Source organism: Denticeps clupeoides, chromosome 15 (assembly GCF_900700375.1).
Source record: "Denticeps clupeoides chromosome 15, fDenClu1.1, whole genome shotgun sequence".
Classification (NCBI taxonomy): Eukaryota; Metazoa; Chordata; class Actinopteri; order Clupeiformes; family Denticipitidae; genus Denticeps; species Denticeps clupeoides.
The window spans coordinates 6431815-6453965 of NC_041721.1; the positions used below are offsets into that span (position 1 = coordinate 6431815).

A 22151-nucleotide genomic window follows, 5' to 3' on the forward strand; every position below is an offset into this window, starting at 1 on the left:
ACAAAAACTGAAGTCATACCAACTGAAAAAGAAAAGCATGGTGACGCCTCCTGCCACTCAAGGGCCTAACAGCATGAGTGACAGCTGGACTGTCCCTGTCACTGATATTCAAAGCAAAGTGCTGAATGCACTTCTAACCCACATAGAGAGGCACAAGACAGAGAGGTGTGGCAAGAGCCTAACTTTCCTTTCTAAACTTATTGTCAATAAGGTGCACTGTAACTCAATCTATATATCAGTGTAAAGCAATGATAATATATATTATTTTATTCACATTTTCAATTAATTGAGTTGGCATTCCAATACCAGGAGCAACCATAATTATTGACCAGAAAGGAAAAAAATCTATAAAATCTACCAAGTGAAATCCAGGAAGGCCTACGTCCTGTATATTTTTTTAGGTTTACCCTTATTTCAGATAACTGCTTCAACCTTGCAGCATTTGAGAAAATGAGTTTTGTTTATAACAGTCACAGCATCCAGCTGTTCTGATGGAAAGCGCACAGACATTCCCCATCTTAACACACAGTAGGCATGCTTCTGATTGTTGCCTTAGCATTTCCCATGGAAAAAATAAATTGAGACACTTCTAGGGGTGGCCAGTAGCCTTCCTATAGGAATGCCACTGTTAGCTCTCCAAGGTAATTTGATAGGTAGCATTACTAAAGACAAGCTCTTTTTTGCTGTTCTGATCCTAATAGATCTAACTGCAGTTAACCATTGCATTTTTCCTGCCTTCTTGAAATGTCCCTAAATAATTTAATACTTATATAAGTATATCAGTATTAATAACAGTAAACGCTGTCTGAAAGTTGAGTCATGGCAACTGGACTTTCTTTCTTTAATGTAGAGATGTTTCATTCTGCATCCACAGAACTTTGTCAATCTGATTTCAGATCTTCCCCAGTTTGGCCTCTGTTTTTTCCTCCCAAGGTGGGTATCTTTTCCTCACAGTTAGTTTATCTAATTTTGGATGCACATTTAAATTTTGGGGTTTTCTTTTTTTTTTTTTTTTTTTGAGGATTTCCTCTGTATGACCTGTTGAAGTTAAGGAGGACAGAGGACGCCTCAGGTTTTAGGCCCAGGATCCTGTTTTGTGCTTAGGCCTGGAGGTAAGTGGTGTCCTTTTGTTCCATAATTCACCTCGATTTTATACATGTTTGGGGGCTTGTCTGGGATCTTTTGTGTTTATGTGTGCGGCACAAGAGTGACAATTGTTTAGCATGTAACATGAGCATGTCTCATGTTATAACATTGTAAAGTGCCGAGTGGGTGTATTTTCATATGTTTATATTGTTGTGACTGATTCAGACCAGTCTTGTTATGTGTCTTGTAATGTCTGAATGGTTGGTTTTGTATTGGTTAAACATTGAGTAGTGACAATGTCTGCCTTTTATAAAAGAGCTTTAAAAGTCACATCTCTTTAGTTTAGCTGAGTTTGACTCGGTTGAATCAGGTAGAGTATTGATTGTGCCACAAATAAAAACCGACTTTGTGGTCAAAACAAACTATGACTCAACAATGATGGGCCTTTGCATTAAGCAAACAGATTAATATTAACAGCTACCATTCATTTTTTGGGAACCCATTTACAGTTATGGAATTTATCAGATGCCCTTATCCGGAGTGATACTACACAATGTTAGTAAGTGGGATTTGAACATGGGTTTTCTGGTTCATAGGCGAGTTTGTTACCAACAAGGCTACTACCACCCTATATGCTTTTTTCACACCTACATGCTTTACATGTTACATTCCTATAATATTCAACATTTATTCAAGTTTTTTAAACCTTCCAAAACATTTTTCTACTTTTCTACTGAAGGGTGGAGATAGTAGATGGAGTTAAATGAGCTTGGTTCTGGTTTGTTCTAACCATATTTACATTTTACATTTACAGCATTTATCAGACGCCCTTATCCAGAGAGACTTACAATCAGTCCCCCTGCAGCAACTTAGGGTTAAGTGTCTTGCTCAGGGACACAATGGTAGTAAGCGGGATTTGAACCCGGGTCTTCTGGTTCATAGGCGAGTGTGTTACCCACTAGGCTACTACCACCCTATGAATTAATATGAATTCATTAGGCTCATTCTGCTGCATATATATATATATTTTAAGCTAGTTTATGTAGTTTTCTGGTTTTGTATTTATATTAAATTTTCCTTAGTTCACAAAAACTGTTCACTTGACTATTTTAATATGAATCTATCTTTGCATTTGTAGGATCCTTAATACAATCAAATAATGGCCCTCATTCCAATACTGACAGCTTTCATGGCCATACATTCCAATACAGTTCAAACATTGAATGAGAACAGATGCTTAGAATTGTTTTATATTTGGAAAATTGATTCATTACACAGGCTAAACAAATACACATTCTGGTCCAAGGGCAAACAAATTGCCACAGATTCCTTTAAAACATATGCTTCAACTTCAAGAATATTATATTCACACTCTCTTATGCCACAAAATGTATGAAAAGTTTAAAAAGTCCAAGTGTGCATAGTCACTGTAGCGCAGCTACTGCTAGTACTGCTAAAGTGCACTGAATGTTTGTTTAATGGATTTTTGTCAGGCAAAGATAACTTTTCCAAACCTTACGACATTTGCTGCATTGATATCCAATAGGCCATTAATCGATCTGACAATTATACACTACTTAAGGTAAAATAAGAGCAAATGAGAGTAGTATAAGCTGCAATCAAGTGTTGAGGGATACAGCTTCATATTTTCTGGGGTTTAAGCATCTTAATTTGTAGAACCCTGTGGGAAGGGCTAAATAAAGTTCAAATAAATGAGGAACACTATAGTTGGGTGTTTTGTGTTTGAGAGTATTTATAAAGGTGTACCTGAGAGAGGCCTGTGAAGCCCAGGTTCCTGCAGCCATTGCAGGGTGTGAGTGCCTCCCAAAGGCCGGTGGGGCCACAGCTCTTCTCATCTTCTTCCAGTGCAGGGGCCAGAGGTGGGGATGGGCGCTGCATAGGAGCAAAATTACAACAGAAACACATTCAATCTGGTTTGCAAACTACAAAAAACAAATATGGTGCACAGAGCAATCATTCACCCTAAATGGCTTCTAAACATCAAAGATTAAGAGAATTGTTAATAAATATATTATTCTGTTTTTCTCTGCAGTCTTCCTTTATATTACAGGAGGATGTTCCATGGCATTTCCAGCTACAATCTACAAAGGATGTTGAAATGAATCTCATAATCGATGCGTCGTGTTGCTTGGTCATTTTCTGGCGGGAGCATAAAAATGCTGGGCATTCAGTCTGCACTCACCTGAAAAATGCCTGGTTCAGACATGCATGTGAATGAGGCCTTAACTCATATCTCACTGATGTATTTTAAAACATAATGTGAAGTAATGTAGAAAAATTGATGGGATGCATCTTGATGCATCGATAATCAAGGCATTGATAACTGATAGTTGAATTGTGAGACCAGTCAAGGTTCACACCTCTACAATCTACATACAGTACCAGATTTGGACCATATGAGCAGTAAATGCGAGTTCAGCTTTGGACCTATAGATGCACCAGAGATGAATTGTGTGTCTGGATGTGTCCTCCTCCTGAAAATGTAACTACACACGTGGACAAAATTGTTGTTACACTCCAGTCAATGAAAGAAAAACTCACAATGGTCACAGAAATAACTTTAATCTGACAAAAGTAATAATAAATAAAAATTCTATGAAATTTAACCAATGAAAGTCAGACGTTGATTTTCAACCATGTTTCAACAGAATTATTTAAAAAAAATAAACTCATGAAACAGGCCTGGACAAAAATGATGGTACCCCTAACTTAATATTTTGAGGCAATCACTGCAATTCCTGTAACGGTCAATGAGACTTCTGCACTTCTCAGCAGGTATTTTGGCCCACTCCTCATAAGCAAACTGCTCCAGTTGTCTCAGGTTTGAAGGGTGACTTTTCCAGACGGCACGTTTCAGCTCTTTCCAAAGATGCTCAATAGGATTGAGGTCAGGGCTCATAGAAGGCCACTTTAGAATAGTCCAATGTTTTCCTCTTAGCCATTCTTGGGTGTTTTTAGCTGTGTGTTTTGGGTGATTGTCCTGTTGCAAGACCCATGACCTGCAACTGAGAGCAAGCTTTCTGACACTGGCCTGCACATTTCTCTCTAGAATCCCTTGATAGTCTTGAGATTTCATTGTACCCTGCACAGATTCAAGACACCCTGTGCCAGATGCAGTAAAGCAGCCCCAGAACATAACAGAGCCTCCTCCATGTTTCACAGAAGGGACGGTGTTCTTTTCTTGATATGCTTCATTTTTTTGTCTATGAACATAGAGCTGATGTGCCTTGGCACAAAGTTCTGTCCATAGGACATTCTCCCAGAATCTTTGTGGCTTGTCCACATGTAGTTTGGAAAATTCCAGTCTGGCTTTTTTATGATTTGTTTTCAACAATGGTGTCCTCCTTGGTCGTCTCCCATGAAGTCCACTTCCACTCAAACAACGACGGATGGTGCGATCTGACACTGATGTTCCTTGAGCTTGAAGTTCACCTTGGATCTCTTTAGAAGTTTTTCTGGGCTCTTTTGTTACCATTCATATTATTCGTCTCTTTGAATTGTCATCAATTTTCCTCCTGCGGCCACGTCCAGGGAAGTTGGCTACAGTCCCATGGATCTTAAATTTCTGAATAATATGTGCAACTGTAGTCACAGGAACATCAAGCTGCTTCAAGATGGTCTTATAGCCTTTACCTTTGACATGCTTGTCTATAATTTTCTTTCTAATCTCCTGAGACAACTCTTTCCGTCGCTTCCTCTGATCCATGTTGAGTGTGGTACACACCATGTCACCAAACAACACAGTGACTACCTGGAGCCCTATATATAGGTCCACTGACTGATTACAAGATTGTAGACACCTGTGATGCTAATTAGTGGACACACCTTGGATTAACATGTCCCTTTGGTCACATTATTTTCAGTCTTTTCTAGGGGTACCATCATTTTTGTCCAGGCCTGTTTCATGAGTTTATTTTTTTAAATAATTCTGTTGAAGCATGGTTGAAAAGCAGTGTCTGACATTTATTAGTTAAATTTCATAGATTTTTTTTTTAGATATTTATTATTACTTTTGTCAGATTCAAGTTATTTTTGTGACCATTTTGAGTTTTTCTTTCATTGACTGAAGGGTACCAACAATTTTGTCCACATGTGTATATGTAACGACTAAGTGCAAATCACTGATCAGCTCATTGTAAAGGACAAAGACCTTTTATACTTACATTTACATTTACATAATTTATCAGATGCCCTTATCCAGAGCGACTTAGAGTTAGTAGTTGCAGGGACAGTCCCCCTGGAGCAACTTATGGTTAAGTGTCTTGCTCAGGGACACAATAGTAGTAAGTGGGATTTGAACCTGGGTCTTCTGGTTCATAGGCGAGTGTTAGCCACAAGGCTACTACCACCCATACTTCTAAACAATCCCCACATTACAAACAAATCTATATATGTGTAGACAAGCTGAACAATTTCAGACTGAAAGCTCTTTTCAGTGTGTACAATATTCTTCCAGAAAACAGCTAAAATATTTGTATGAAATATATGGTGGTAAATATCTACTTTTCGATTATTGACTTTGGAATCAGTTCCAACCCTGATTCCAGATACTTCATCAGACACAAGGTGGTACCATAATCTGACTTCAGTAAACAAAGGACAATTTCACCATAAGTCTGACACCATAACATACTGTATATATCTAGCAAAATAGTTGTCTTGTGATTCAAAGCTTCATTCAGTTGAATTTCAATATTTAGTATTCCAATTTAAAAGTGTTAACAGACCACAGATGTGTGCGTGTGTGTGTGTGTGTGTGTGTGCTCATGTGAGGGCGGGTGTGTTAGTGTCTCAGAGATCCTCAGGATCTCCAGCTGCTACAGCGGGGCTTCATGAATGCTCTACGCTGCAGATGATGAAATTGAAATGGTGTTCAGCAAGGACCAGCATGCCCCTGACACAACAGCATAAAACCACCTACTGCAAACCAGACAGGAACCCAGAACTTCAACACCTGGTTCTCAGACAAACAACAACCACACAAATTCACTACAGTAAATGAGCTGAGGTCAACTCACACTGTATTTCATTAACCAGTCACATTAATAATGCATAAACACTCACACCACTATCCATACTGCACATTATAAATCCGCCCTTTCAGCCTGCAAAGCAGTTGCGTGTTCAGTCATAAATTAATCCCCATAACCAGATCATTATAATTACATCAGGCCATTAGAATTCCCTCGAGTTAAGCAGGGGAGCTTGATGTGGTGAAGCTCCCGGAACTTGTAGAACACCTGGCAGCATGTGTTAAATATCGAAGCTGTGTGTTTGTGTGCATTGGTGCACTTGGAATATTGCGTTTGCAGATATGTCTGGGCCCTTCTGAAACGGCATCAGTGATTCCCCAGCCCCTTTTCCGTAGCCCCTCTCTTCCTGAAGATCTGTGATTATAACAGCCATTCTCTCCAGAGAGGCTCACTGGTGCTCAGCAGCGATAGTGGCTTCAGAGCAGGTTCCCTCTGCAATTCTGATCATCTCTGGTCTGACAGGGATCTGCACAAAGAACTGATACCATGTGAGGCCTTGTCAGATACATGTTGAGTTTATACTCTGCTGTGGGAACAGAGGCTGGCATTATCTACTGATTCCCCATTCAGATATCAGAAGAAAACTCAGAAAACTTTCCCAAATACAACACATTTTGACTAATCCAGTCATTGCAGTAGAGGTAAAGTGCATCACTTTTGAATGATATTGCAAAGGCTGTGTATTCTTATGTACACAATTTTTGTTAAATTGTAATAAATTTAAAATAGCTTCACGTAATGAAGCCACTGTATGAAGCACAAAGCTAAAACAAAGGTCCAGTTCACCAGTCAACAGAACAGGACATGATGGATGAGCTTGTTCTCACAGACAACAGAACTGGTATCTGCACCCCATAATATAACACCAGGGCCACATCGGGACTGAAGGTTAGTTACCATACATCATAAATCTGGTACCAGAGTGTCCAAATATAGCAATACAATCTATACCCACAAATGTACACTCCAACAACCCACACACAGTCACACAAATCTTTCTCTCTTCTCTCTTTTTCTCTCTATTAACACACACACAATTACATATATTTTACAGTAACAAGCCTACATGCTGACATATACAGATACACACACACACAAACACACAGGCACTCCCCTGGAGAGTATGTGCTGCTGTACTCTTATATAAGTGCTCTGCAGCAGGTAGCGATCTGATGTGCTGAAACACACACAGGTCTCAAGGAGAGACACATCGCCGCAGTACAACATCAATGACCAGATCTGCTCAAAAAAGGTTCAGAATGGTCTGTTCTAAAAATGCACATGGTTATATAAACAAAGTACTCCCTAGCCTGGCTGAGTTATTTTGGCAAATGCTGCCCCCCACAGGTGAGAAGGAAGAAGTGGAGGAAAGCCCATTCTGCCATGCAGAACTTGCGGTAGATCATGCAGAGCAAATTCAGCCCCCCAGGAGCAATTTGAACAAGTTTCTACACAGTCTTGAACTGTCCATGCCCACAGAGTCTTTCTATTGCTTTCTATTGTTCACAGTATTTGGTTTAATAAATACTAAAGCATTGTGTGTTAATGTGTAAAGGTCCTTAAGTCAGATTTACGTTTTGCTCAGAATCACTGCTTTATATGCCCATGATACACAAAATGATGGTAGTAGCCTAGTGGGTAACACACTCGCATATGAACCAGAAGACCCAGGTTCAAATCCCACTTACTACCATTGTGTCCCTGAGCAAGTCACTTAACCCTAAGTTGCTGCAAGGGGGGACTGTCCCTGTAACTACAGATTGTAATTCGCTCTGAATAAGGGCGTCTGGTAAATGCTGTAAATGTAATGTAAATAATGTTTAGTGGACACATAAGTGGTGCTTATATATAAAGTACATCACCATGTGATTATAGTATTGCCCACCTTGCTGGTCCTGCTGAGGGTCCCGTTGCGCTCTTCATCGGAAGATGCCCGTCCGCTACCAAAGCTCTCCATGGAGTGGGAGGAGATGGCGTGGCACAGCTCCTCAAAGGAAATGTCCTTATCCCGACACTTCTTAATGTCATTCAGCAGTTTTGACAGTTCCCCCGTCACGGCATCATCTATGGAAACAGAAACAACAATTCCAACCTTACTAAGGTCGTCTCTTGCAAATTGCCATAATATTTCATCTGTAAAAAAAAATTGTGGCCCATATTATACTCTCCAGCAAGTACAAAATCCTCAGGTATTAAAATCTGAGAGAAACTGTTTGGGGTAAACAAAGATATCAGTGTATAATTTACAGACACTGTCAAACCACTTATCTTCATTCAACATAAATCAGAAAATTATAGAAATACTCCTCATATATATTATTATTATTATCTATTACTACAGATAATAATAATAATAATAATAATAATAATAATACAACTGCTTCAAATATTACTACATATATGTATATGTAAATACTAATAGTAATAATAATGCACAATGTTAAAAGACTCAAGAATTTAGTAAGCAGCTACCACCTATATTACAAGACATTGGGAAAATGTATATGATTTATTTCAAATAAAGTTGTTAAGACAAGTGAAATTAAAATAACCAAAAAAAACATTCCAATTATGTACAATGTATTGCGTTACATTTACCGCTAAGAGGAATTGACAACTAAATGTCCAGTTTTTTTGTGTTTTCCAGACTTTTCACCATGAGTACAATGTCTATTATATTTTGTATATATATACAATGTCTAAATATTTTTGTCTATTCAGACAAAAATATTTGCCTCTCCAAATACTACCTTTATGGTTGGTATTACAACACAATGCATTAGCAGGAAAGGAAGTGGACTTGTAACCGGAGGGTTGCGGGTTCGAATTCTGATGGGTTAAAGGCAGTGGACATTTTGTTGTGTGCACCGTGTACTGTGCTGCAGTACACACAAAAACAATCACTTTTACTATTTATGTCTGTCAGCCACAGTAAATACTGCAGTCAACCACAGCAAGTGGTGCTATTATCTGTTTCTTACATAATATGTCCATAATATATGCATAATATATCCATGCGTTAATGTCCTACAATGTCCTAAACCTTGTAATCTGATGTGGGTGGATGGAAAGACACCACACTGCAATTTCCACTACAACAACTACTGATTAGCATATAACTTAGTGAAAGAGATCATTAGTAATGTCAAGGCTCCAATTACGACTTCATAATTTAATCAATACTAAGCTTTATACACAACTTGTGCAACACAAGACCTCAGTGTTTTAACCCTATTCAATGAATGTGTGCTTCATTTGTACTTTTATCAGATATCCTTGGGATTCCTGCTGCAAAATAAGAACAACATCTGCATGATACATAAATTGATGTTGCAGTTACCAATCCTTTAGCTCCTACTGCTCATTCATACCTCAGAAGAGCAAGAGTCCAAGAATTCAATATTTGCCAATATTAGTCAGAATTATCCATGAATATTTAGTCTAGTTTTAGTCAATGACAATTGTGTTTAAGTCTCTTCTTTAAGTAATGCAATTAAATTCTAACCTTAAAAAAAAAGATTATTATTATATTATTGTTATTGACTTAACAATATTCTACATCCATTCCAGACAGGAAAGACGCTCTGATGTTTCTCCATGTTTTTCGACCACATGGTCTGTTTTCTTTTCCATTTCATTGTAAAGAAAGTGCGTCCAAAGATCGCTTCATCATTTACTCCCAGCCATCTGTTCACCCATCAAAAGTATCTAATAATATGTAATTAATGCCGCGATTGCGTATTGCAGAAGTGACGTCATCTGTGTGACCAGATGGGAGATACAGGAAACAGAAACCGCAATTAAATAAATTCACGTCTAGTTAGTATTTTTATTTGTCAAGAATACTACATGATATATTTTGTTATAGTTTTATACAGTGAGAATTTGCAGCTATTGCAGTCAGGTCTACATCATTTTACAGCATATTTCAGTTCTGGTCCCTAAGTACACTATTCTGCCATAAATACAAAATCAGGGTGGTAGTAGCTTAGTGACACACTCGCCTATGAACCATACAGAAGATCCAGGTTCAAACCCCACTTTCTTCCATTGTGTACCTGAGCAAGACACTTAACCCTAAGTTGCTCCAGGGTGACTGTCCCTGTACCTACTGATTGTAAGTCGCTCTGGATAAGGGTGTCTGATAAATGCAATAAATGTAAATGTAAACATCAATACATCAAAACGCACAGACACACAGAAATATACAATTTATGGGGAGCCTGTTTCTTTAAAATTGGGACAAAACCAGCTTGGGTAGAAATAGTCAGGTCAGACTTTCCAGTTCCAGCAGATCACCTGCTCACTGTGTGTCTGTGCATGTGCAAGTCAGTAAAATGTGTGTGTGTATGTGTGTGTGTGTGTGTGTGTTGCTGTTAAGGTGCTGACAGCACTGTGTGCAGGTGTGAGACTGAGATCTGCACACTCTGGGCATCGACACAGTTCAGGATAATTAAAGCACTGGCAGCATGCATGAACCACAGATTCAGCACAAAGACCTCAACAGTTACACAATACCCACCACAGGGGAGATGGCCATGATTGTACTGCTGCTTTTATCCTTTAGAGGCAGTGTTGGCTGGAAAATGATTGTTGAAATTCCACAGTCTGCCACTAGAGAGCGCATGAATTTGCAGTCATTGCAGAAGGCGGGCGTCTCTCCTCACAGACGCATTAGAATGAGTTCAGTGCTGTCAGCACCAACATAGCTCAACGAGTTCGGAAGTATTGATGTTTGCCCATACAAGCTGATGGAACATGCACTTTGCATTCCTGAATGGACTCAAGGTGTATGAAGTGAAGTGATTGTCATTGTGAAACACAGCACACGGTGCACACAATGCTGCTTTTAACCCATCACCTTTGGTGAGTAGTAGTGGGCAGCCATGAAAGGCATCCGGGTTGCAGTGTGGAAGACGGTACCTAGCTCATTGGCACCTCAGTGGCAGCTCAGAATTCGAACCAGCAACCTTCCGATTACTGGTCCGTTTCCTTAGCCGCTAGGCCACCACTGCCCTGTATCAGAGTCACTTACAAAACAAGTCAGATAGATTGAAGCAAGGTTCAGTTAGCAAGGATCACTACAATGGGATTTATCAATTAGGGCAGAAAGGAACTCAAGCAGAGGGAGTCAGACACACACACACACACACACACTTACTCTTGTGTCTGAGAGAGGGTGAGGCAGCTGGAGATGAGACGGAGGTGCGTGGGTTTGGTATGGGGCAGTGACGAACCGGCTCGTCTATCAGACTCTGGTTATTGCAGTCCTCCATCATGTGGTCTGGGGGGAGAGATTTATAATGATTAGATTTACCCTAATGCAACACATAATCAGACAGGCGTCTTAGTGAACTCAGCATGAAGTGGAATGCCCCCCCCCCCTGTTGTGAGCTAAGGAGTGATCCATTCAAGGTAGGAGAGAAACATAAAAATCTTTGTAGCGCTCGTCAGGGTGAAGTAATTCTGATATGTGTTCGTCATTTGTAAAATAAAACTGAAACCGATAATCAATTTCCAAAAGTAAGTGTTAAAAAAAAAACAAAGTTCATGCTACTTTATTAATTGAATTAGTAGTCACAAAATATAATATAAAATAAAATTGTCAAATTCAGTCAAGTGACTTTGGTCATTTAAAAAAACTTGACTTTAGGACATATAATATATTATATTATTTGATATAATGTGTGTGTGTGGAACACCACTGCACACAGACACAGGAAATAGGATGCTTCTGATGTCTGTGGCATCAACCCTCTCTCTTTCTCTCTCTCTCTCTTTGTGCCTCTCTGTCTATCTACATCACATTTATAATTTAATTTTCCCCATTTCTTTTATCTTTCTTAATAATCTCTCTACTCACAATCTGCCTTCATAATCTTTTACTTTCTCGTTGGGTTTATCTTCACTGTCCTCCTTCTTTCCATATCTGACATCTATCTCCCTCCTTTTGTCCTCTAAATCCTCTATAACGATTCCAGGACTGGTAAAACCACAGAGCAGAAGACAACTGCAATTAAACAGTCACAGTCTTTCTGTAACTATAGTTCTGCATGCTGCCTATATGATCTACGGTTAGCGCAACAATAGTTTAAGATCCTGCTGAGAGCGATGATTATGGAAAACCACACATTCCAAGGTCGCTGCGAGCACTTTACTCCTGACCTCACGGTGTCAGCTTCCAAACTTTTGCAGCCATCTTGGCAACACAATCATTGTCCAAGTGTGTTGTATGGAATGTTCTCTGGGTTCTGTCTGCATAACATCCTGTCCTCTCACCCTCGCATGAAGTCTCAGATACACCTTCACTACAATGAAAGACACACGTGCAATCTTACTGTTTACAGTGGTCACATGCAAAAGTGGGACAAGAGTAGCATGTCTGGAGTAGGACATTTCTGTCTGCATTCAGTTGGAGTTCTGTCTTTTTCTCTCTATCATGGACAATGAGGGACAGGGAAAGTTTGAGAAATACAGTTTGATGATGGTGGTTGTGATTATTGCATATGAAAATACGATTTTATTTTCTTGTGGATCTCCTTTTGAGCACAACTGTTTTATTTTATTCTAGAGCATCAGTTAGACCATTAAAACAATAATGGCTGACTGTCATCCTTCCAACAGGCCCACTGGAGGGGGCCAACACTTACAACTACCTCAGGTTGGAGGTGGCAACACCTACAAGTACCTCAGGTTGGAGGTGGCAACACCTACAAGTACCTCAGGTTGGAGGTGGCAACACCTACAAGTACCTCAGGTTGGAGGTGGCAACACCTACAAGTACCTCAGGTTGGAGGTAGTCAACACCTACAAGTACCTCAGGTTGGAGGTGACCAACACCTACAAGTACCTCAGGTTGGAGGTGACCAACACCTACAAGTACCTCAGGTTGGAGGTGACCAACACCTACAAGTACCTCAGGTTGGAGGTGGTCAAACTAATTGGGGCAGTGATTTTCAGGTAAGGAAATTAACCCGTAATCAGAATCCCGAACTGCCAAGTTGCCACTGAGGTGCCACCCGGCAGCCACAAATACCAGCTCACCGCACACGTCCCCCTATATCTACGGGCATGCCAATGGAGCAACCAGTGGTCGCCACCCCCACCCACGCTGCCAATACCTTCTGCAGTGACACACCCTGCCCACTGCAGGGCCTGATGAGCATGCACTAACAGTGTCCAACTCCAGTTCACCGCAAATGCTTCCCAACATCAGTAGGTGTGCTAGTGGAGCCACAGATGTCCACAGATGCCACCAGCATCCATGATCCACATTCCACATGCAGCCAGATGCCAGCCACCAACACCAGTGCTGAGGAGATGTCTTCCCAGGGGAACAGAGCCAACTGTTGGCGAGAGGCTCCTGTCACCTATGCTTCTAAAGCCACCTCCAGGGGATGCCATGGAGTGACCAGAGCCAGATGACTCTCTGTTCTGTTTGTATGTGTGTATTATGTGTCTGTGTGTCACCCACACTACCCTTCTGGTCATCCACCATATGGCTATCCAGCCTGGGTCAGCCTCCAGGGGAATGGAATGCCAACGAGTCCCCAGGGTGGCAGGAGGGGCCAGCCGGGACATGCAGTGAGAGGGCCTGCTCATCCATGCGAATTCAAATAGGGCCAAGCCGGCAGGAGCCCGGGGAAGCCCTCAACCCTCTGGGGAAGACATGCAGGAGACATGGAAGGTACAGCCCTGTGGTACATTGATTGATTGGTTGCTGGGTGGTCCAGGGCCGGAGACGGAAAAAGGGGCACGCAGTGGCAGCGGCTGCACGCACCCGGACATGTCAACCCTGTGGTGTGGGTCCCCGGGCAGTCAGGGAACATCCAGCAGAGACAGGCCTGCACATGCTCAGACAGTACCTCCGCAGACGGTGTCGACGGGGACATGCGTTACCAATGTCCTGTGCCTGCGCTTCATTCCCCATCTGACCCCCAGTCTTGACACAGAGGAACCTTCCGACCCCATCAACTCACACCATAGCGTATTAAGATAACACATGATTAACTGTCAACTTATATCCAAGGGACGGGCACCAACACCGGCGTCCCGGATGTGGATTAAGTGGTTATGGTGAGTGAGTGAGTTTTACAGATCAAGAGCGAGTGTCAAATCAAATCCAAATGCATTACAATGTCCAATACTATGGTGACTGCTTCAGTCAAGGAAGAATGAAGTAATTAAAGTGAGTTACGGCATCTTTGAAAATGCCATCCCAATTCTGCGTGCACATGCCTACTGGCCCAAAAGGTGACCTGTCTCAACTCACTATGGTAAATACATACCAGTTGAAGCAGAGTTTCTCGAGTACAGGACATGGTGCCAGGATGTACATACAACCTTTTATCCCTCCATGTTTTAATACTGAATTACTCTAGACAGAAATGACAAAAACTGATTACACCTTCACAAAGGAAACCTTGCAAGGATTCCTCAAAAAGACAGAGAGAGGGCTAAGAATAAAGGGAAATTTCTATCTGGACTGTACCTGAGTGCTACAGAAAACCTGCACATTTCAGTGTAGTGTCACCATTAACTCATGTACAAAGTAAATGCATCTCTCTTCTTGATATTCTATCCTTGGTAATCCGAATCCCCCCCCGGCTGTATACATGGTTTACCATTATGACAGGTAAAGTCATTAAAATTGAATAACATATTGGCAGCTGGAAGTGGATTTAACATATGAAGCAGCAACTTGTTTTCATGTGTTGAATGCATAAAAATGGACAAAATGTCAAGGCAGAAAATATGATCTCACTCAGTTATTACTTTGTTATCTTTGGTAATCAGATTCCTAGACGGCTGTAAACATCGCTTGTTGTTCAGGCCGGCGGCATGACTCTGTGCCCCTTGCATCATTAATAGCCTGCTGTGATGTTGCAGGGTTTTGCATCCATCCTCACATGCACAGGCTTTCATTTATAGTGCAATGTATTGTCATGTCATTTACAAATCGTTTAAAGACAATTATATATGCAGTTGGAACACACCGACACCATCTTGCACCACCATGCAATTATGCTACAGTCAGGCAGCACCTTGTCACATTATGTTGTTGGTGAAAGTGAAGTGATTGTCATTGTGATACACTGCAGAACAGCACACGGTGCCACAACAAAATGTGTCCTCTGCTTTTAATCATTACTGTTGGGCAGCCATGACAGGCACCCGGGGAGCAGTGTGTGGGGACGGTGCTTTGGCTCAGTGGCACCTCAGTCGCAACTTGGCAGATTTGAACCGGCAACCTTCTGATTACTTCCTTAACAGCTAGGCCACCACTGCCCCTGGTATGAACAATGTAAATTGGTGCAATGAGCGCTGGCAGCATTGTAAGAGATGTAGAAAAAAATTATAAAATGGTGATGGCATGTCCTCTGTCCATCATAACATGTTATTTTAATAAAAAAAAAATACTGAAAGTATTTTCATTGTTTCAAATCCAAGATGGTGACACCTGACCCTGCCATTTCATAAATACTGAACCCTGTGCCGTATGGTTGTGCCTAAGACTCGCACACCAGATGAGTTACAGATTGCTGGACAGAGACGGCTGAGGGAGACGGCACTGGCACTCCAACCTGTACTGTCCTGAGATGCACAGAACTGACCATGCCCCGACTGACCAGGCAGCCGCTGTAGCACCATCCAGATTGACGCAGAGCAGAGAGAGATGGGCTCTGCCTTCCTCGGGTAACTTCAGCGCTGTTCTAACAGGGGCCAAAAACCAGCAGTGACTCTCAGTCACTCATTCGGTAGAGGAATTCACAACGAACACACACCCCGAAAGAGACATGCACGCAAGTAATCGTCACAAAGAAGCATAAACAAAAGTACAAAAGCACACACAAGCACACAATGAGGACTCCTATTGTTCTCAAATTGTGGAAACACTTCCTGAAAAGGTTTTTTTTATCAATCAGCACACATCCGTCCAGTGAACAAAGCTCTGGATAATCAAGAGATTAGGAAAGCCTTCACAGTCAGATAGAAGTGTGTGCGTGTGTGTGTGTGTGTGTGTGTTTAAATGTTTATATGAAGGAGAAAGAGAGTGTGTCAGAACAGTGTTTTGCATCTGTTTTAGGTTGATAAGTAAGCAAGTGCGTTCAGAGAATGCATTTACATTTACAGTGTGTCTGGATGAGCCATTTTTTTTCTATGTATGAGAGCGGAGAGTGAAAATCTGGCACAACCAGTAGAAGATATGCGTTATAGCAATTGTAATTAACTGCAATAAATTAAAAGTTGAGATGGGTGCCAAAGTGGTGTAAACGAGTGGGCATTCTCAGGTACCTTGTATGAGTGCGGTGATCTGCTGCGATTTGGAGGCTGGCAGCTCCCTCAGCAGCTCCAGTGCCGTTCTGCCCTGGCAGTCTCTGATTTTGGCATTGATTCCTGAGAAACAGGTCAGAATAGAGGTTACAGGAGAACCCCTACCACACACATTACAGACATACTGTATAAACAACTGCAGCTGGCAGACTGAAAAATATCCAGCCTATACAGCAAACCTAGTTCAAACCTTAGCAACAGGCCTTGGGTTTCCTCAGTTATGAAACCAACATCTGAGACTGACCACTTCCTGGTGGTACAGTACAGTAGTACAGTAGATGCAAGAAACTCTGACCTCCAGAAGGTTATGCTGCAAAATTTCCTAAAAATATATATTTTATTTTGACATTAAACGTAAAGAGGAAAGGACAAAAGCTGTTTCTGCATAGCTCTTCAAAATCTTATTTTGAACTGATCACTGCATAAAATTGTGTTGAATTTAAGAGATCCCCAGTGCATCAAATGTATGGTACCCCTATAGACATTGGGGACATTGTGGTCATGATCTGGTAAGGGCTTCATTGGGTACTACAACATATTGACCCTATAATAGGCATCAGGCATCATTTTCAGGACACTGTAGCGTTGAGTTATTAGAGGTGACCCTATGACTAGAAAGAAATGAAAATGAACTTACTAAATGTCCATAGCACTGTTCATTTTCAGACCCTGAACGGAAAACCAGTTCCTTTGACCCTCATATTTTAAATAGAGGAAGAGCCTTTTGGACAGGTCCAATCTTGACATCTCGTTCATGGCTACAACTTCACAACAAGCTGACAATGAGGCCTGCGACATGACATGGACACACCTGACTTTTCCTGAGCGCCAGCTGGTGTTCAGAACTCCAGAACTCAGCATTTTCTCAACCATGAGAAGAAAATGTGTCATAACATTCCCACCCAGCAGAAACAGGAAACCAACCCTGTTTCCCATACTACGCTCTAGGACAGATATTTTAGAGAGAAACCAAGGGTTAAAGGCCAGCCTGTGCTGGGATGCACCACCAGCTGGGTTGATATACAGTTGTTCTCACCATCTCGTATCCTCACTCAGTTGGGGCTGGTTACAAAAACACAAAACTTTGAACATGTTCATACATCTTTCTTCAGATGAGAACAAGGGATTGGGATTGATGCCTTGACCATAGAAAATCTGATTTAAATACACAGACGAAGCCTGTAGTTATCCAATTTCAGAAGCACCAATGGATGATGTTGTGTAATTGTGTGGTCTCAGAAAGCGACTGAGTGACCTGAATGAGAAGCACATGAAGAATCACACTGGCTTGTACACACACACACACACAAGTTGTGACTGCACATGCAGGATCCAGACATAGTCGCATTCTGTATGAGAGCTGAGGAAATTACCTGAGACAAGCAGCAGGCGAACTACATCCATTTTCCCAAAAAGCGCCGCCTCATGCAGCGCGCTGCCTTTCTCTGTCTGTGTGAGAGACGGAGGGAGAGAGAGAGAGAGAGACATTTTGATCAATTTCATAGGCAGCCAAGGGAGCACTGCACTCTTCTGCCTACCACACCTCGTGAAGCCTCCAAGGTCTCCTCCCACCTCATTACAGCAGAGGGACACTCATACAACGGCGAGCAGCGACTACACATTCACATGACCCACGACAAGTGACAAGCAACGAGAGGCCACTTCAACTGCAGACATAAGCACTTTATGGATACTGTGGGGGTCCACGCACTTCCATACCTCTGCATGATCACAAAAATCCAAAATATATCCAGCCACAGCCAGAACATCCAACTGAAAGTCTACTGTAAGTCACGCCAAGATCCACAAGTGGCACTGGACAGGAAGGTCCAAGCCTGCAGAGGGACAGTGGTCTGGTCTCGGTGGTCCAGTGGGTAGGTCTGTGTGGACAGAAGGGGGTGCGTGGTCTCAGGATGCGCTCAGAACAGGACAGGAAGTCAGGGCTCCTCCCTTTCCTGTTCGGCAAGATTTGCGGGTGATGTCACGAGCAGCCGGAAAACATCCAGCGCTGCTTCCAGGAATGAAAAGCTGAAATGTGTGTTGATAGTGTGATTTACATAAAGACCTGACGGGAGAGTGTGTGTTTGTGCGTGCTGCTGTTTTGTGTGAAGTGTGTATTCAGCTGTCAGGAGAGAGGATGATGGCAGGGATGGAGGGATGACAGGGGAATCCTCTAATCCATACATTATTCATGAATTTATGCACACACACAGACCTTTCCGATAAATTCTGGTCATTTTACTAAACTATAAATTCATATATTGTTATTCTATTATTCTATTATTTTTATTATTTTAAGTTGTAAGGACCAATGTAAGGACCAATAAAATATTCCCTTCCCATGTCATAGGACATTCAGTTCCTGGTAACATGTAAATGTTTATTTTGGATAATAAACATTTTTCAACGCACATTTTAATGTAAGCAACATTCACATATTTAATCTCCATGAATACAGACACACACACGCAGGCACGAAGAAGAACTGAGGCTCTGAGCTCCCTGAGTCCTTTACTCTCACTCTCATAACACATCAATTATTCAGCTTTCCGAGGCAAAACACCACACAGCCCCTCATCTCTTTCTCTACGGCTCACACATTCATTCACACTGTACTGCAGTAATGGAAAAGCTTACTGTGCTCCCAAACATACATGAATTCACCATCACACACACTAAGTGTAGAACAATAAAAAATATTAATGCCAAATAAATAAAAAAAAAGAATCTAATTGTTTAAACTATTGCTTAAACACAGTCCACTGTTTAGGAGGGGGTGGAGCCACTGAGAGATAAAAATTATTATCATAACATGATCAAATTGATCTGGCATTTGAAATGTGTACACATTTTGGTTCTTTCAGATGTCCAAGTAAAAAAAAATCACATATTCTATTTAAATACAGAATAAACTGGAGCCCAGACAGTGCAGCACAGGGAATGCATCACACTGGAGGATAAGTAGGCTCAGGCCACAGCTCATGAGGATCACGACCCCCACAATGTGAAATATCTTCAATACACAATACATACAAAAATGAAACAATCACATTGTTGGTGTCACGACTTCGGACTGACGGGGGAAGGAAGCGCAGAGGCAGGAAGTGCTGGGAAGGGGTTTTATTACAAATAAACAATAAATAAATACAAATAAACAATGGCACAGTGGCCGAAAAGGGAAATAAAAGGGGGACAACGTCAAGTCAAGTTCACGATAATGCCGGAGCTTCCGAAGGGGCGGAAATCTCCGGCTTTTATGGTTGGCCATATTGGGTGTCACCCTATGGGCCTGTGTGGATCCCAATGTACTTAAGCATGACAATCTTTCACACAAACTGAGGCCCCTCTTGAGTTCCTGAGATCATAGAAAGAGCTCACAGTGTCTTTTGAAAGGAACAATGCATTCGCTGGCATCCAGTGTAGTCTCACTATGGCTCTTACAACACTAGACACCTTGGAAAAGGTTCATTTTCTTCATCCCGTCTCTGCAAAATGATTGCAGTAACGTCATCCAGGTAGTTGTTGCACATGGTTGGCTCAGTAGGTTTAAGAATCACACTGGGAAGGCTGATATTTCTGCAGTTTGGAAGGCTCTGGATGCAAAAATCACCTAACCTTAGCAACACTGCATCAGTGGAAGTAACTGCTCTACAAAGAGGAAAGGATGCAGCATTATGAACTGCAGCTGTTGATAAGAGCAGATTTGGAATGTGTTGAACTTCTCAGTTGACAAACATCCAACAAGACCCATCAGAACCTCAGGCATGTTTCAGATAATGAACTAATGCTGATCCTGGTTTTCCAGAAGGATCTATTGAATCTGACAGGATGAGTGTGTGCAGTCCTCAGAAAGAGCTCTTTGTTGTATCCCATTTATTATAAGATTTGATGACATGAAATCTTTTGACCTCTTCTCCTGTGCACATAATGCTGACACCCTCCATGACAAGAGGTGGAGACATTAATTAATTAAGTTAATTGGAGTTTAATTCAATTCAACTGCATGAAAATGTATGCTAAATTAAAATAATTTGTATTTGCACCCTTTTCGGCTCACACAATCATCCATCCATTTGTCCATCTCCCTTCTCCACCTTATACATCATGTGACCGAACTCAGATAACAAAGCCTTTATTTGTTTATTTCGTAATAAAGACTTCAGTGACGTGAGGACCAGCTACACGTCTTTCTGTGGACGTTTGATCCCCATACGTCTACATCTATACGTATCCGAATACATACACACCCATCTCACCTGAGTGTTAACATCCATGCCGGCGTCCAGCAGCACCTGTACGGTGGAGTGGTGGCCGTTGCGGGCAGCCAGGTGCAGGGGCGTGTGCTTTCGCGTGTTGCAGCTCATCAGGTTTGGGTGGGTGGTGACCAGCATGCGCACCACCTGCAGCCGGCCGTACAGCGCCGCCAGGTCCAGTGGCGTCTCGCCACGGCTGTTGCGCATGGTGGGGTCCGTCAGCTCCTGCAGCAGGACCGAGACCACCTCGGAGTGTCCGTACTGAGCAGCACAGTGCAGGGCGGTTTCCTTCTCGTGGTTCTGTTGGAGACATTAAATCCTATATGAATTAATGCTAAGGCTGTCCATGCAATGAAGCTCATAAATTAAGCTAAGGCATTAATCATTTGAACCATTTTAGTGCACCCATTGAGCCTGTCATAGTGAAACGCCATATGTGTGGATTTGGTTCATTTCAATGGGTTTTAATGAATTGCGCTCACTTTTAAAAGGGAGCTCATTACACACACAAAAAAACTAATCTATCACAAACCCAACTGGAAACTTCAAATTCATAGTATAAGCAAATTGAATATCCCTCGCACCTGGACACAATATTTCTGGCCTTTTATCCTCTAGCAGACGATACAGAAGACAGCACACTAGAACCTCTCAGTGCCGAGGATCATGTCTGTCAGCAAGCTGACATGTCAACCATCAGGTTCATTAAGATCTTCATTGTGTGTTGTATTGTTTTTGGAATTATATATGAAAGTGATTAGTTGACACGTGACACACCACAGCACCCAGTGCACCCAATGAAATGAGTCCTCTGCATTTCACCCATCACCCTTCGTGAGCCAGCACTGACCCATTGCTTAAAGAGTGACCCCAACAGCAGGAATTAAATTCTTTGTACGTGTTAACATACTTGGCCAATGCACAGGATTCCTCAAACCCTTGAGCTGGGCCTGGTTTGGACTGATGTAGGGAGTTCTGATCCCTCATCCCTGGGGCTCCCCAAAGTGCCCTGAAACAGCCTTGACTATGTACCCATAATAAATACCCAGAGTGTGTGTGTGCATGTGTGTGTGTGTGCACACACACACATACATACATACATATATACATATATATTAAACCAGGTGGGTCGGATTCGCAGTTTCACTGTAGAATGATCAAAAGGGTCAAACTAGGAAGTGCCAAGACATTATTAATGACTTGACTTTTATAGCCCTAAAGATATTGAAAGATATACAGATATTGAAAGATTCTTCTGTCCCTTTCTGTCACACACATATGCACAAGTATGCTGGCACCAAAACACTTTCAAACCGTTTCTGTCCTGAGGGAGCCATTGTGTGAACAGGAAGCGAAACATTCCTCAACAAAATATGAGCCAAAAATGAGTTGAAGATATTCCAGAGTTCAAACACACACATCG

The 22151-nt window shown here is 41.8% G+C and overlaps 1 protein-coding gene across 4 annotated transcripts in view; it reads right to left on the reverse strand.

Annotated features, from left to right (window-relative positions):
- The window catches only part of anks1b (ankyrin repeat and sterile alpha motif domain containing 1B), a 155540-nt gene that overhangs the window by 85024 nt on the left and 48365 nt on the right, over positions 1-22151 (reverse strand). For 3 of the 4 annotated variants that reach the window (XM_028955382.1, XM_028955381.1, XM_028955383.1), the window contains exons 4-9: positions 20732-21028; positions 17849-17924; positions 16437-16538; positions 11302-11424; positions 8026-8204; positions 2854-2979 (exon numbers count right to left, since the gene is read on the reverse strand). In XM_028955382.1, the coding sequence (XP_028811215.1) occupies positions 2854-2979; positions 8026-8204; positions 11302-11424; positions 16437-16538; positions 17849-17924; positions 20732-21028 (903 nt within the window). Of the gene's footprint in view, positions 1-2853; positions 2980-8025; positions 8205-11301; positions 11425-16436; positions 16539-17848; positions 17925-18194; positions 18345-20731; positions 21029-22151 lie in introns of those variants that run through there. The other variant, XM_028955384.1, reaches the window with a different exon arrangement.